The sequence below is a fragment of the Schistocerca nitens genome, chromosome 1, assembly GCF_023898315.1.
Source record: "Schistocerca nitens isolate TAMUIC-IGC-003100 chromosome 1, iqSchNite1.1, whole genome shotgun sequence".
Taxonomy (NCBI): Eukaryota; Metazoa; Arthropoda; class Insecta; order Orthoptera; family Acrididae; genus Schistocerca; species Schistocerca nitens.
Window position 1 is genome coordinate 1,307,563,691 of NC_064614.1, and position 18,044 is coordinate 1,307,581,734.

General features: G+C 39.9%; 1 protein-coding gene across 5 annotated transcripts in view; it reads left to right on the forward strand.

Annotated features, from left to right (window-relative positions):
* Positions 1 to 18,044, forward strand: part of LOC126202545 (tight junction protein ZO-1) — a 731,102-nt gene that overhangs the window by 415,493 nt on the left and 297,565 nt on the right. For all 5 annotated transcript variants that reach the window (XM_049936877.1, XM_049936873.1, XM_049936876.1 and 2 more), the window contains exons 6-8: positions 9,212 to 9,278; positions 9,426 to 9,576; positions 11,013 to 11,164. In XM_049936877.1, the coding sequence (XP_049792834.1) occupies positions 9,212 to 9,278; positions 9,426 to 9,576; positions 11,013 to 11,164 (370 nt within the window). The remainder of the gene's footprint in view (positions 1 to 9,211; positions 9,279 to 9,425; positions 9,577 to 11,012; positions 11,165 to 18,044) is intronic.

Below are 18,044 nucleotides of genomic sequence, written 5' to 3' on the forward strand. Positions count from 1 at the left end.
CGAAAAGCAAATTTTGCAGGAAAACAAAAACACTGTTTTACTCTTATCTATTGTGATGCAGGCAAACGTCATTCTGAATATTGTTGTAACAGTTATTGTACAATTGATTATTTATCTTTGAAAAAGTAGCACTATTTTAATTTCCCTGGAAGACCAGTGTGATCTCTGTGCATTTGCAATGTTGTAGTGCTGAAAGGGTGTGGTTTTTGTGTTAGTTATTTCAAAACAGAAAGCTTATTGTGACAAAATACAGCAACTCAGGCTGGAAATCTGTACAAGCAGCAGCAAAAGATTCTGAAAAATTTAACACTGTTACTATTGCAATTACACGGAACATGTACATTCAGCATTACATTTTGAGTTCTCAGTCAACAGCCAGCCAGATATGCAAATTCACTATTCACTGTAATTTTCATCTGGAGTACTATGACACATGTCAAGTAAGTCTTTCTTCTTGGCAAAAAGCTCATACGAGATAGGGAAAACTGAAATGTTAGCTGGCATCAGATTTCTTTCCTCAGTACCTCACAGCTTCTGTACAATGTTTTTGACAAAGCCCCACTGCAATGGTCAGACCAGACTGTCAGATTCTGACTCCCACTGTCCTGGATCGAATTGAAGTGTGTAAAGAAGGTACTTCAGAATGCATGAAGAGATCTCTACCAAGCCTCTCCTGGCAGTACCTTTATGCCAAAAACAAATGAAAGCAGGAGGTAGTTCAGAATACTTTTCCTGTGCAAGGATATAAGCTTCACAGACGCTCACATCTAAACTTAAATAACAACTAACTTCTACACCTGGAGTAGTGGCGTTTTTGCTTTGGTCTGTCATGGTCCAGGATTCTGAGAGGCCTATTGGAATGCTTTATTGTTTTGTCTTTGAGGGGGAAATTACTTTTTAATTTGTTGATCAAAATTTGCACTTACATAGGATCTATCAACAAAATCGTGCATTACAAATTCCTAAAGGCAGATGATATATAAGTGAACAATGGCAAAGAGACAAACTCTCTTCTGTTGTTTGTCTCTTTGCATCAGCCATCTCATTACATTAGAAAGCCAAAAATTTTATCTGCTTGTCACAGTCAAGTGCATAAAATCTCCAAAATAGTTGCTCCTTATCATTTGCTGGCAAATCTCCACACGAAAGTTGACAGTCGCAAATTCTCTCCTAGAAAAGAATGAAATTCCATTCCTAATGTATGGACATCTCTCAGAATCTTCAATATTTAGGCTTATATTTGAATGAAAATGGTATAAAAAAATAGGAATTATGTTAAAAAAATTCCAGTTTTGACTAAGTGTTACACTACTATATTAGGACTGTGTAAATATTTAGTATATATAAATTATGGCGACTTGAATTGTGTGGCATTTTTTCTTTATGCGTTGCATTTACAATCTTGTACTTCTCACTCTGTTAGCTGGGAATTTCTTGGGAAAGGTCCATTTCTCCTAGATATCCCTCAGTGCCTTGCGTTATTGTACTTCCATTCGCAAAAGTGAATTTTAGATTTCCTTCCTAAATTCGAGCACATTTAAGCTTTACTTGTGAATAGAACATTTGGTTCATCATCCACAGTACCTTTACTTACAACATTGTTCACTGCGAGAAAGAATTCTGTGGATCAACAATGTTACTAAAAATAACGAGAGATGAAATCAAATTTTACCAGCAGATGCACGGTCACAGTGTTGATCGGACAAGTGATTTAGTTGTTTTACCAAAAATTTATCAGGCATGTGAAGTCTCTCTGCCTTTTGCTCCCTATTGTTCAGGAGGGACTGGGACCACTTGATTGGGAAAAAAAACATCATTGTGCTTGTGTTGATTTAGTTTCTCTCTGCGTAATCTGTGGTGAAATAGCTTATGGGTGAATGGCTGAATGTGAATGCCCATTGGGCAGAATATTTTGGCAAGTGTTCACACTGGCATCATCAGTTTTCCTGGTTAACTGGACCTGTGCTGCTCTCTTCTTTCTATCCTCTCCTTCCGATCTACGGCTCTCTCCACGTTCTGCGCCTTGCATCTCCTCCTCCCTCCTCCCAGTGCAATGTTGCTCCATCCTCCTTCCACACCTGCCCAAGGTACACATTAGTGGCATCACTGCTGTCGCTCCCTCTGTGCTCGGTTCGTTGTGGTATATCGCCTTTTTCTTAATCGGACTGTGTGCGGGATTCGAGGCCGAGCCACTGTCGTGACTGATTAGCAATTTCCGTACTTGCCTCTTATTAGATTCTAGACATCTGTGTGAGAACCACATTATGTTCATAAACCAATCAATGTTTTGCCTGCTGCAATCTGGTGTGCTGTTGGTCTTTTTAGGAATGATCTGGCAATATGCTTTATGTAACCTAAGTCTGCTTTGACACATTGGCAGGATATCTGACAGAACCGGGATTTGCATAGTCTTAGGTCACTTTCACACTACCGAGCAGTGCCTGTGTATTAGCTGGTGAGTGGAGAACTGTCTCACACTGAGCATTTCTGGCGCATTCTTCCTACTATTCTGGATTGTGAACAACCGATGGGATAAACGTAATGCCTGCACCCCTTATGTTTCTGCTCATTGCATAATAGGCCTAAGTGTAAGACATAGGGCTCTCTGAATTTACCACTCTTCAAATTCCATTACAGACCTTCAAAGTCCCTCAGACACAGTACAATGATTCCGGAATTCAGACTGATGTTCAAAACAGTCCTTGAAGCCCTTGTTCGACAGTCTGTCGAGTACGCCCAAAATTTGATTGTTCGGCTCTCGATCACTCTGAAAATAAAGAACCCAAAGCGTACGTTATTTCTGGTTGTGTAACTGTTTTATAGTGTTTTAATTTTGCATCTATAGATAGGCTTTTTTTTGTTGTATGTAGTTTTGGTAATGTAATTTGCGTAGTTCAGTTTCTTTATTCTATTCTGCCATGATGGCTTCTCATTTAGATTGTATGTTATTATGTCGCCTAAATATTTAAATTTATCTACAATTTTGATTTCCTGTTCTCCTGATCTTAATAACAGTAATCTCAGACTTTTCACAGATGATGCTGTTATCTGTGATGAAGTATTGTCAGGGGTGAGGGATATATTCAATCAGATCTTTTGAAGACATCAATGAGATACAATGATTGACAAATTTCTTCAAATGTACAAAAATGTAAAATTGTGCATTTCACAAAAAAAGAAAAAACTGTGGTATGCTATGATTACAGTATCAGTGAGTCAGAAGTGGAATCATTCAACTCATACACATATTTGGGTGTGATAATTTGTAGGTATAAGAAATCACATCATCACATAGGCTAAATTATAAATGAAGCATGTGGCAGGCTTTGAATAATTGATAGGATACTAGGAAAATGCAACCAGAGAGTAACACTTCTACTGCATTGCTATTAAGCTCGTCAGAATTCTTCCCTTTGCTGTTGTTTTTCTTCTCTGTTATGGCTGTTATTGACATTGTTAATAACTCTTTTCACCACTACCCATGAAAATACGTGGGATTGCATAAGTATGTAATCTCTTTTATTCCCATACTTTTTACACTTTTAGATATTTCTACTGGCAGTTTGTCCACTCTACCTGCTTTCAATATTTCATTTCATTAAGAGCCTTTATCACATCATTTTCAGTTATGTGGTATCCTTTTTCATCTTAATTCACTGCTTGTTCATTTTCAGTTGATGGTGATCTTTGTTTTGCTTTGATCTTTGTTTTGCTTCATACAGTTCTACGTACACTTTCATGTGTTCAGTACTTACTTCTTACTAGTTAGTAAATGGAATTTCATCCTTAAAATCAATAGTCATTAAATCAAATTAAATCAATTAAAATCAAAAGCAATAATCATTACACCTTTACTTCTCATGTTGACTTGAAAGCTTCTCTTTAGGTTGCCTATACATCATTTAGTATTTGCCTCAACTACCTGATTTTTATATTACTTCAGATTTTCCTTCATCCATTTCTCTTTTTGGTGTAACCATAGTCGAGTGGTGTGACTGATAATGATTGGATTCAGACTTTTCAGTACCAACTCTTCATTAATTAACAGTAGACTAAACACAGTACAGTTTTAGAGCACAGAAGTCCACCTTGACGATGTATAGCAATGTCCACTGTGACGAAGCACACAATCGTCAGTAGCGGTGACGAGCTGGGAGGTGCCAAGGATGCTGAGCGGTACTGTACAGTGTGGCTCTGAGCTCGGACATCCGTGGCTGATGATCCTGACAAAGACATGAGACAGCACTGTCTGATGGGTAGCGGCAGCTGCAGGCATTGTGTTCCAAAGCATAGACTCGAGGTGGGTAATTCATCTGTCGAGGGGCTGAATGGTGACCTATGTACCTCATGCCTCAAGATGCTGTAGCAGCTGCAGGAGGATTGGACTTAATATCAAACAGTGTCTCATGAACTACATCCATATGCAGGGGACATTCTATGCTTTTGAATTATTTGGCTATTTCCTCAGATGATTCTTTAGGCTTCTATGTATCATTCTCCCTTCATCTGTTGCTATATTTTTCCATTTCCTTCTCACTTCCATCTCCCTTGGCACTTTTTCAGGTACCTGCTCTTTCTTAATTTTTCATCTTTGTCATATATTTGTGGACTTCTTATCTCTTCTCTCTGCTATCCTTCATTCTTATCAACCGAGCGAGGTGGCGCAGTGATAAGACACTGGACTCGCATTCGGGAGGACGACGGTTCAATCCCGCGTCCGGCCATCCTGATTTAGGTTTTCCGTGATTTCCCTAAATCACTCCAGGCAAATGCCGGGATGGTTCCTCTGAAAGGGCACGGCCGACTTCCTTCCCCATCCTTCCCTAATCCGATGAGACTGATGACCACGCTGTCTGGTCTCCTCCCCCAAAACCAACCTTCATTCTTATCAATTTTTCACTCACTGTCTCTTCCTTATATGCTTTGTACTATATTTTCAATATTTTCTCTTGTAGCACTGTAATCTTAGCTTCATACTGAAGTAACTTAGTGTGTAGGTAGTGTTTTGGATCCCCTCTCTTTAATTTCGTGAGTGATGTTTCCATTTTCATAACAACTGAGTTACAAAAATAGCAAACCAAACCTAAGAGAAAAATATATCATCCTCTGCTCCTTAACAGTATATATACAGGGTGTTACAAAAAGGTACGGCCAAACTTTCCGGAAACATTCCTCACACACAAATAAGAAAATATGTTATGCGGAAATGCTTAATTTCCATGTTAGAGCTCATTTTAGTTTCGTCAGTATGTACTGTACTTCCTCGATTCACCACCAGTTGACCCAATTGAAGGAAGGTAACTAATGTTGACTTCGGTGCTTGTGTTGACATGCGACTCATTGCCCTACAGTACTAGCATCAAGCACATCAGTACGTAGCATCAACAGGTTAGTGTTCATCACGAACGTGGTTTTGCAGTCAGTGCAATGTTTACAAATGCGGAGTTGGTAGATGCCCATTTGATGTATGGATTAGCACGGGGCAATAGCCGTGGCGCGGTACGTTTGTATCGAGACAGATTTCCAGAACGAAGGTGTCCCGACAGGAAGACGTTCGAAGCAATTGATCGGCGTCTTAGGGAGCACGGAACATTCCAGCCTATGACTCGCGACTGGGGAAGACCTAGAATGATGAGGACACCTGCAATGGACGAGGCAATTCTTCGTGCAGTTGACGATAACCCTAATGTCAGCGTCAGAGAAGTTGCTGCTGTACAAGGTAACGTTGACCACGTCACTGTATGGAGAGTGTTACGGGAGAACCAGTTGTTTCCGTACCATGTACAGCATGTGCAGGCACTATCAGCAGCTGATTGACCTCCACGGGTACACTTCTGTGAATGGTTCATCCAACAATGTGCCAATCCTCATTTCAGTGCAAATGTTCTCTTTACCGATGAGGCTTCATTCCAACGTGATCAAATTGTAAATTTTCACAATCAACATGTGTGGGCTGACGAGAATCCACATGCAATTGTGCAATCATGTCATCAACACAGATTTTCTGTGAACGTTTGGGCAGGCATTGTTGGTGATGTCTTGATTGGGCCCCATGTTCTTCCACCTGCGCTCAATGGAGCACGTTATCATGATTTCATATGGGATACTCTACCTGTTCTGCTAGAACGTGTGCCTTTACAATTACGACACAACATGTGGTTCATGCACGATGGAGCTCCTGCACATTTCAGTCGAAGTGTTCGTACGCTTCGCAACAACAGATTCGGTGACCAATGGATTGGTAGAGGTGGACCAATTCCATGGCCTCCACACTCTCCTGACCTCAACCCTCTTGACTTTCATTTATGGGGGCATTTGAAAGCTCTTGTCTACGCAACCCTGGTACCAAATGCAGAGACTCTTCGTGCTCGTATTGTGGACGGCTGTGATACAATATGCCATTCTCCAGGGCTGCATCAGCGCATCAGCGATTCCATGCTACGGAGGGTGGATGCATATATCCTCGCTAACGGAGGACATTTTGAACATTGCCTGTAACAAAGTGTTTGAAGTCGCACTGGTATGTTCTGTTGCTGTGTGTTTCCATTCCATGGTTAATGTGATTTGAAGAGAAGTAATAAAATGAGCTCTAACATGGAAAGTAAGCGTTTCTGGACACGTGTCCCCGTAACATATTTTCTTTCTTTGTGTGTGAGGAATGTTTCCTGAAAATTTGGCCGTACCTTTTTGTAACACCCTATATATATTTCTTCCTGTGTGTGTATATGTGCGGATGGATATGTGTGTGTGTGTGAGTGTATAGCTGTCCTTTTTTCCTCCCAAGGTAAGTCTTTCCGCTCCTGGGATTGGAATGACTCCTTACCCTCTCCATTAAAACCCACATCCTTACGTCTTTCCTTCTCCTTCCCTCTTTCCTGATGAAGCAACCTTGGGCTGTGAAAGCTTGAATTTTGTGTGTATGTTTGTGTTTGTTTGTGTGTCTGTCGACCTGCCACCACTTTCTCGAACGCCTGGAATCCTTACCCAATCTGTTACCACCGGAAACCATCCTTGTAACCATTGATGCCACTTCCTTATACACAAATATTCCGCACGTCCAGGGCCTCGCTGCGATGGAGCACGTCCATTCATGCCGATCAATCTGCCACCCTACCTAAAACCTCTTTCCTCATTACCTGACCCACAACTTCTTCACTTTTGAAGACCAGACATACCAACAATTAAAGGGAACAGCCATGGGTAACAGGATGGCCCCCTCGTACGCCAACCTATTCATGGGTCGCTTAGAGGAAGCCTTCTTGGTTACCCAGGCCTGCAAACCCAAAGTTTGGTACAGATTTATTGAAGACATCTTCATGATCTCGACTCACAGTGAAGAAAAACTCCAGAATTTCCTCTCCAACCTCAACTCCTTTGGTTCCATCAGATTCACCTGGTCCTACTCCAAATCCCATGCCACTTTCCTTGACGTTGACCTCCATCTGTCCAATGGCAAGCTTCACACGTCCGTCCACATCAAACCCACCAACAAGCAACAGTACCTCCATTATGACAGCTGCCACCCATTCCACATCAAACGGTCCCTTCCCTACAGCCTAGGTCTTTGTGGCAAACGAATCTGCTCCAGTCCGGAATCCCTGAACCGTTACACCAACAACCTGAAAACAGCTTTCGCATCCCGCAACTACCCTCCTGACCTGGTACAGAAGCAAATAACCAGAGCCACTTCCTCATCCTCTCAAACCCAGAACCTCCCACAGAAGAACCACAAAAGTGCCCCACTTGTGACAGGATACTTTCCGGGACTGGATCAGATTCTGAATGTGCCTCTCCAGCAGGGATACGACTTCCTCAAATCCTGCCCTGAAATGAGATCTATCCTTCATGGAATCCTCCCCACTCCACCAAGAGTGTCTTTCCGCCGTCCACCTAACCTTCGTAACCTCTTAGTTCATCCCTATGAAATCCCCAAACCACCTTCCCTACCCTCTGGCTCCTACCCTTGTAACCGCCACCAGTGTAAAACCTGTCCCATGCACCCTCCCACCACCACCTACTCCAGTCCTGTAACCCGGAAGGTGTTCACGATCAAAGGCAGAGCCACGTGTGAAAGCACCCACGTGATCTACCAGCTGACCTGCCTACACTGTGACGCATTCTATGTGGGAATGACCAGCAACAAACTGTCCATTCGCATGAATGGACACAGGCAGACAGTGTTTGTTGGTAATGAGGATCACCCTGTGGCTAAACATGCCTTGGTGCACGGCCAGCACATCTTGGCACAGTGTTACACTGTCCAGGTTATCTGGTTACTTCCCACTAACACCAACCTATCCGAACTCCGGAGATGGGAACTTGCTCTTCAATATATCCTCTCTTCCCGTTATCCACCAGGCCTCAATCTCCGCTAATTTCAAGTTGCCGCCACTCATACCTCACCTGTCATTCAACAACATCTTTGCCTCTGCACTTCTGCCTCGACTGACATCTCTGCCCAAACTCTTTGTCTTTAAATATGTCTGCTTGTGTCTGTATATGTGTGGATGGATATATGTGTGTGTGTGCGAGTGTATACCTGTCCTTTTCTCCCCCTAAGGTAAGTCTTTCCGCTCCCGGAATTGGAATGACTACTTACCCTCTCCCTTAAAACCCACATCCTTTCGTCTTTCCCTCTCCTTCCCTCTTTCCTGACGAGGCAACTGTTTGTTGCGAAAACTTGAATTTTGTGTGTATGTTTGTGTTTGTTTGTGTGTCTGTCGACCTGCCAGCACTTTCATTTGGTAAGTCACATCATCTTTGTTTTATATATATATATATATATACACTTTTTCAATCTGTCGGTAATACCAGTCTTTCCTGTAATCATGTAGATGCACTGTGCTAAATAGTGTGTCCTATAGTTTGACTTTGGCCCATACTAAAAATTGAGTCGGTCATAGTTCTTAAATACTAGACAACATGCTGAAAATTTTTGTTTGAGATGTTGTTTCCATTAGAAGTATTCTGAGTCATTTGTGTAATAAATGTAGCAATTAGAGAGCAGTATGTCAGTTAAGATTGATCCCATCATTTCAAGTAAACTCTACAAATGGCTGACAGTGACCATATGTTGAAAATTAAAACTTAAAATTGATGTTTGTAAACTACCTTTATGTTAAAATATCAGTGGTATTTAAATGGCATTCCATATCTATGGTCTATTACCAGCTAGAAGTTAACAATCTACAGCGATGTCTTTCTGTTACAGACTATTACAGCAGTAGACGACAGTTGTACGATGATGATCCACTGCTGCAGAGATCGAAACAGCCGATGTGAGTAACCAGAAAATAGCATATATTGTAAATTCTGACTTTTATATTGCACACATTACCATTTCAGAGGCTGATGTATTTTTATTTAATCATTTATTACTGTTAAAGCTCCAGTAATTCTTATTTTAAATCTCTGGACTAATACAGACCTGATCCTCGGTTCATCACATTCCAAAAGGAAGGTTCTGTTGGCATTCGACTGACTGGAGGCAATGAGGTGGGAATCTTCGTGACAGCAGTCCAGCCTGGGAGCCCCGCCTCTCTCCAAGGCCTGCAGCCTGGTGATAAGATCCTAAAGGTAACATTAGTGTGTACACATGTAGTTTAACTTTCACATATAGGTGTCCCGAAAAGGAGGTATCAGGTAAATCACTTTGTTACATATAGTCCGTCTTCTTTAATGCGCTCAGTCATTTTGTTCACAAGAGTGTATAATGCCAATGAGAAAAGATCTTAAGGTTGGTTGTGCAATTGTTTATCTACTGTTTCTCATACAGTACCGCACATATAAAATGAACATTTTACTACTACAGCTCTGAGCAGTTAATAAAGTCAACAGCAGTAAGTCATGAGAACTTGTGCACAGCCATGGTTTTGCAACCCTTTCAATCCTAATGTACTAATGATTTGACATTGTGGACAGTAGTGTGTGGGACTACAGTGTTGTGAAACAATAACACTTGTTATGGATAATATCCATCAATATTTGGGGTGAATTGCTGGCATCAGTTTGTTGAGCGGTGTAACAGTGCATTTTGCTTTATCAATTGTATTTCTCTTCTACAGGCAGCCTTACAGGGTAGGCCATTTTATGCCAGAAAAATGATTAGCATTGTTTTTTCCACAGTTGCTCGAATCTCAAATTTCTTCTCTGTCAACAATTTTGGGTGATATTTCATCATTGCAACTATTACACTTAAAAATACATTCTAGTCGAGTAAGAATCAGTAGCTACCGACACTTGTGATCTACTGTGAAGTCTCTTGGTAATTGTATTGCAGAAATTTAGCATGTGGTGCATAGTCTTATATGCAGAAGTATGACTCAACTGACAAAAACTTACTGTTTGATTAACTCTGACCTGTTGCTTCACCAAAATCATATTTCTTTTGTCAGTGGTAGAGATTTTATCCAGTTATAAACATTTATGTGTTAGGCCATTCTTCTCATTTTGTGTTGAAAGCCGGCAATGAATTTTAGACAGAGGCTCACCTAATGACCAGAGAAAGTGGTTAGCTTCTCTCTGTTCTTCTTCTGTGCACACAAGCAGATTGAATGTGTTTATGCAATCACAGCAGTTAGCAAACTAATATGACTGAGATAGAGCTTCAATAGCATCATCACTGTAATACCAACCCTAAGTATAAGTCAGTAATGCTGCCATGTGTTGTGTACGAGTGCACCCCCCCCTCTCCCCCCCCCTCCCACACACACACACACACACACACACACACACACACACACACACACACACACACTTATGTTTCCAGAAAGTCCAGAAGTCCAGATAATTTTGTAGTTTTCCTTGTATTTGTTATAAAAAAATTGTTATGTCCAATGGATGTTGACATTTTTGTTTTAATTTGTTTTATAGGATTAAAAATGAAAGCAATAATTTTCAAATAACATCATATAACATCCAGAATTTCTAAGTTTTTGAGAAATAATAATGTACTCAAATTTTCATTTTTCTGTTTATGTTTGTTCTAATACCTTTAACATTCCATTGTATAGGTGAACGACATGGACATGAAGGGCATTACACGGGAAGAGGCCGTTCTGTTCTTGCTAAGCTTGCAGGATCAGATAGACCTAATTGTACAATACCGCAAAGACGAGTATGAGCAAATCGTTGCAAGCCAGCGAGGAGACTCGTTCCATATCAAGTGAGTTCCGTATCTGATCTGTTTTTTATGCTGACTTAACAACAGCCTAGAAATGCTAATATAAACATAATATATTGATCATTATTGTAGTTGTTGAACTCCAATACAGTTTTTTCCCATATGGAGAATACCCTACACAAAAATGTAAAATTACCCACAAACACAATGGCCCACGACTATTTATTTTCATGAGGCAGTATTCCAGTACTGCTGATATATAAATTTAAGAGTGGAAAAAAACTATTGATAGCTTTTAAAAATCTTAGTCCATTTGTCTTATCAAGGGGAAAAGAGACAGAGGTCTGAGAAGGCTGATATAGAGGGATAGGTGACTGATCCCAGTATGAGAGGCAAAGAAGGAACTGAAAGTGAAAGAAACATTTCAAAATCATTGTACATATGTTTGTGTACAGAAAAGTAACCAAGCAATGAATTTTACATTTGTTGTCTTCAATTCTTCTTGTTTTACCTTCATCACTGATCTGTTGTACTATGGATCATAAGAAACTTTAAATTTGCTAATCTCTCTCTTCTTCTTCTCCTTGTAGAATATCTTCATTTTTCACTGAGCTTGTTTCTCTTTCTTCTGACGAAGTGCCCTCACGACTTTTTGTGGGTGTCTTAATTTGAAACACTTCATTCTCATTGTCAGTCCATTTTGTGGTCACTTTTATCTTTGTGACATTGGTAAAAATTTAATTAAAACAATGGAAACAATAAGTTGGAATACAACAATATTATGAAAAGAGTAGATTGTTACTCACTGTAAAGGTGACATGTAGAGTTGCAGACAGGTGCAACGAAAAAGACTGGCACACATTGAGCTTTCAACTCTGCTCCAGAGAAGCCGGAGATAGCAGTCATGTTTTTGTGTGAGGTGTGCTTTCTTGTGTGAATGTGTTTTGTTTTCTTTATTTTTTTTTCTTTTCTGAAGATAGCTTTGGCCAAAAGCTCAATGTGTAACAGTCTTTTTCGTTGTGCCTGTCTGCAACACGACATGTCACCTTTACAGCGAGTAACAATCTACTCTTTTCATAATATTGTTGTATTCCAACTTATTGTTTCCATTGTTTTAATTAAATTTTTACCAATGTCACAAAGATAAAAGTGACCACAAAATGGACTGACAATGAGAATGAAGTGTTTCAAATTAAGACACCCACAAAAAGTCGTGAGGACACTTCGTCAGAAGAAAGAGAAACAAGCTCAGTGAAAAATGAAGATATTCTACAAGGAGAAGAAGAAGAGAGTATTGTTGAAAATATTATTTGTAAGTGTTGTAATACTCCCATAGAATTTCAGTCTTCTCTTGCATATAATGTCTGTTATCTTCTCTGATTGTCTGTACAGGTCTTCATTCTTCCTTTTCCTCTGCAAACCATCTTTTACTTTTTCTTGTCCTAAAATCTTTCCTAATTTTACTTTCTTTTTTCTATCTTTCCTTCCTTGTTCAGTATCTTCATTGTTGTGATGTAATGTTTTATTCTCTCTTTGTAGGATGTCTTTCATCGTACCCATTACATGTTAATTTGTACGCTAATTCCATTGTCCAAGCTCTTCCTATATTTACTTCTGTATTAAGTCTGTCTGGCTGATGTAGATATTCATTCATTCATTGTGTGCCTTTAATCCCATCACGAATGGGAGCTATGGGGGATGTGGAATGATTCAAGTTATCCATTAACAGGCAGAATATGCTACTTCTGTAAAAATATACTAACAACAAGGTATGGCTAGTGCTTATCTAATCACAATGGTAATTATGGGAATTATTTGTAGATTACTTTATGTATGTGTATTAGGAGAGGAGCAGCTACTGTGAAAAAAATGCACAACTCCTCCTCTTACACTGCCCAGTTTGCTCTCCCTATCTAGTACCTCTACCTTAAACAACACATATACAGGATGTTTCAGCTGCTGATACACAAGCAGAATCAAAACATGGAACTAACAGTTAAGCAGAATTCATTCACTCCCTAAGATATTTAAATATGTCTCCTTTCTTGGTTTCTTCCAAATCCCTATTCCAGATGCTTCTCTCTGTTACATCAGGATTCTTTCTACTATGTCATCTTACAAGACACCTCAAATACTGTCTTTGATACTTCATTATTTTTTTAAACAATGGAAAATGGAAAATCCAGGATAGAATAATGACAATATATATATATATATATATATATATATATATATATATATATATATATATATATATATATATATATAACAGAGGGAAACATTCCACGTGGAAAAAATATATCTAAAAAGAAAGATGATGAGACTTACCAAACAAAAGCGCTGGCAGGTCGATAGACACACAAACAAACACAAATATACACACAAAATTCAAGCTTTCGCAACAAACTGTTGCCTCATCAGGAAAGAGGGAAGGAGAGGGAAAGACGAAAGGATGTGGGTTTTAAGGGGGAGGGTAAGGAGTCATTCCAATCCCGGGAGCGGAAAGACTTACCTTAGGGGGAAAAAAGGACAGGTATACACTCGCACACACACACACACACATATCCATCCACACATACAGACACAAGCAGACATATTTAAAGACAAAATATGTCTGCTTGTGTCTGTATGTGTGGATGGATATGTGTGTGTGTGTGTGTGTGCGAGTGTATACCTGTCCTTTTTTCCCCCTAAGGTAAGTCTTTCCGCTCCCGGGATTGGAATGACTCCTTACCCTCCCCCTTAAAACCCACATCCTTTCGTCTTTCCCTCTCCTTCCCTCTTTCCTGATGAGGCAACAGTTTGTTGCGAAAGCTTGAATTTTGTGTGTATATTTGTGTTTGTTTGTGTGTCTATCGACCTGCCAGCGCTTTTGTTTGGTAAGTCTCATCATCTTTCTTTATATATATATATATATATATATATATATATATATATATATATATATATAGAGGGAAACATTCCACGTAGGAAAAATATATCTAAAAACAAAGATGATGTGACTTACCAAATGAAAGTGCTGGCAGGTCGACAGACACACAAACGAACACAAACATACACACAAAATTCAAGCTTTCGCAACAAACAGTTGCCTCATCAGGAAAGAGGGAAGGAGAGGGAAAGATGAAAGGATGTGGGTTTTAAGGGAGAAGGTAAGGAGTCATTCCAATCCCGGGAGCGGAAAGACTTACCTTAGGGGGAAAAAAGGACGGGTATACACTCGCCCACACACACACATATCCATCCACACATATACAGACACAAGCAGACATCTCACAAGCAGACATATTTAAAGACAAAGAGTTTGGGCAGCCCAAACCTGCTGCCTTGTCTGACTTCTCTCTCCAATGGCTCCAAATTTTTCCCATGAAATTTTAATTTTAGTGGTAGCTTTCTTTAATAACTGATGTATAGTGTACTTTGGACTTCTGTTTGCTCCTGTTACAAAATTTGATGAGTGTCTGTCTATTAGTTCACCTACATGCTTTTTTGAAATCAATAAACACTATTTTACCTCATTTCTTTCTCCAAGTCTTTTTACTCTCAGAATGCTTGCGGGATGAAAGAATTGTTTCTCATGAAATACTTTCTTGAAACTCCGTGTTATTCACCACTTGTTCTCCCATTTGGTTTCTATGGCTCTACTGTGTTGCACAAGTGAAGTGTCAGGCTGATTCATGTGAAAAAGTGACAGATGATTTTCTTCCACAACTTGAGCTTCATCTCTATCTTTGATTATCTAATCACTGAAAGGATGTTAAACTCTAAACAACCTTTCTTCCCACATGCTGAGTCAGTGTTGTGAATATTTATCACATAACTTATAGTACTTAAAATGAAGCATATTGTGTCAGAAGGCACATTCAACAACTGGGTGGTCCAGCTGTGTCTTGAGTATGGTTTGGCAGTGGCTATTCATGATCACAGGCAGCTTGTTGGTTGGCATACCCATGTAGAATGTGGCACAGCTATTGCAGATAAGTTTGTAGATCACATGGCTGGTTTCCCTTTTGTGGTGTCACAGCCAGACACCACACGTGCTAGGTGGTAGCTTAAATCGGCCGCGGTCCTGTAGTACGTGTCGGACCCGCGTGTCGCCACTGTGTGATCGCAAACCTAGCGCCACCACAAGGCAGGTCTCGAGAGACTGACTTGAACTCACCCTAGTTGTACGGACGACAGAGCTAGCGACTAGACGTACGAAGTCTTTCTCTCTCATTAGCCGAGAGACAGAATAGCCTTCAGCTAAGTTAATGGCTACGAACTAGCAAGGCGCCATTAGCCTTACAGTGATTGTAATTAAAGTCTCCTTTGTGCGATGTACCACAATGATTGATTAAAGATAAGTATTATACCAGCTATGTACTTTTCTTCATAGCATTAATTACGTATCCTGTTCCAGTACTTCACGCCCGTCTGCGTTAGTCTAGCGTGCCTTTTAAGCCACCTCTATCTACAAGGTGTTGGCCCAGCTGCCGACACATCACCTTTGATGGGATAGGAGATGCCAAAGAAAGGATTGGAGTAGGTTGTTCTGGGAGGCTGTAATGGAACAGGTCATGCACCTTGGTCTGTAGCACAGACGTGAACCAAGAGGCAAGGGCTTGGTAGCAGGGGTGGAGTGGGGATGTACAGTGAAATCACATAGGTTGAGTGGGCAGCAGACTTCTACTGTATGACACTTGGGGAGGATAGTGAGAAGGATATTTGTCATTTGAAGGCAGGATGAGGGTAGTTAAAACCCTGGCTGAGAATGTGATTCATTTGTTCTCTTACAGGTGGTATTGAGTCACAAAAGGAGTGTTTCTTTGTAGCTAGGCAGAGGATGTGTGGAGGATGGTAATTGACTAGTGAGACAAGGCATGGGAGATCTGTTTCCTGTTTCTGAACAATGTTGTTATCCCATCCCAGACCTTCCATTATACGTGGCACTGACACTATCTCAGAGTAAGTACTCATGCACCAGAAGATGAACAACCAATATCCATGAAGTGTTTTCAGTCTAATGCCGTATTTATGGTGTCTGTAGACAAATCAATGTGACTGTTCCCTTCACTTGTGTAAGAGCCATTACTTTGTTTTGTCAGAAAAATGATAAGTGTAGTAATAGGGCAACTTGTCATAAAACTTCATGTCAAACTTGGAAAAACTGCTAATGTAACCTGAGTTTTACTAAAGCTATTGTACAGTGAAGATTGTTTATTATGTACTCAAGTTTTCGAGCAGTTCAAATGTTTTTTGATAGTTGTGTAATTGTGGTTTTTCACTGGGTTCCTGAAGGTCAAACTATTAATTGTCTTCACTACACTTTGAGGTGCTTGCTAAACTCCATGAGGAAGTAAAAAACACCCTGAGTTGTGGAGGAAAAAGTTACCTTTCCTGCATCAAGATGACACACTGGCCCGTACCACACTGTCTATTAAGAGGCTGCTAGCCTCCCAGTGCCAGACCACCCACCTTATTTGCCTGACCTTACATTGTGACTTTCATCTACTTCCGTAAGTAAAATCTGTATTAAAAGGAATGAGATTACAGTCTATTGAAGGAGTGAAAGAAAAAGTGGTCCACGTCATCAAGGAGCCCACAGAGGAAGACTTCCAGCACTGTTTCTATCAATGGAAAATTTGCATGGAGCATTGTAGAGATAAAGGATGGAAGTATATAGGGTGACAATAAATAAATATCTAGATTTTTGAAATAAAATGTTTTTCACCTGTAGTCTCATTATTTTACAGCCACCCCTCATGTATAGTTTTCATTAATTCTTTCTCAAAAAAAACGATCTTTTTCCCTTATACACTAGTCATACATGGAATAATCTCCATCCCTTAGAACATCCACTGACACATATACAGCTTAGTCAATTCCTCATCTAACTTGGGTGCACTTGACTTTTCTGTACTTAACAAATTATCCTTGTCACCATAAATAAATTCAAACATTTGTTCAGTAATATTACATAAGCTCCCACTGTCATCAGTGAAATTACTTCTTGTATCCCTATTACTGCCATACTGTAGTTCTTGTTACATTAATTCTTCTTCATTCTCTTCAGTAGCCCACAGTATAAGACACTGCAGTTCTTCTTACACTTACATTTGAATTTTCTCAAAGCACCATAAAATCTTTGGCATAGTTGAGCACAAAATCCTGTATCCTATTTATATCTCAGACCAGTGCTTGAACAACACTCAAATCTTCCCACACAATTTATAAATTCACTGAAGTTAGCTTCGGCTGCTGCAAGCAACAACTGCTTTGTATGTTGGGGTAGTTTCTGTTTTAAACTCAAGATGATTGATTCACTGATCAATTATTTCCTTTATTAATCCAATATTGTCCCAGTCCTTTAATTCACCTGGTTGTGTATACATAAAACACTTGTCAGTCATCGTTTGACCAATAGTCTTCTGAAAGTTACTCCTCAGATTATTAATTCTATGGAATTCAGGGATTTCAGACCCTTCTGATTGGTAGACACACAAGAAGCTCACTTAATAGTCCCTGAAACATTAGTGACAGTTAGTTATTTGAGAGCATGATGCAGCTGTGTACCCAAACAAGTTTTTTGCTAAAATAACAAAAGTTTCATTAAAATATGAGTGATGCTCGGGGAGAGTGCATTTGACCAGGCAATATAGTTGTATGTGTCTGTTTTTGTTAATCTGGTAGCAGTGAGGAACAACTTGATTTCAATCTTTTTTATGTGGAGCTGACTGTTCAGTGTCTCGTATATATGAGGGTTGGAACTTAAATAGTGGCAACTATTTATTCACAGCCAATACAAAAGAGTTACATGTTTGCACCTGTTACTGTCCTTCAAAGTAGTCACCAACACTGTGTACAACCCGTTTCCAGCGATGTGGAAGGCGTAGTATACCGTTAGCAGAGCCTGTTCTGTTTATGGTGTGAATGAAGCTGT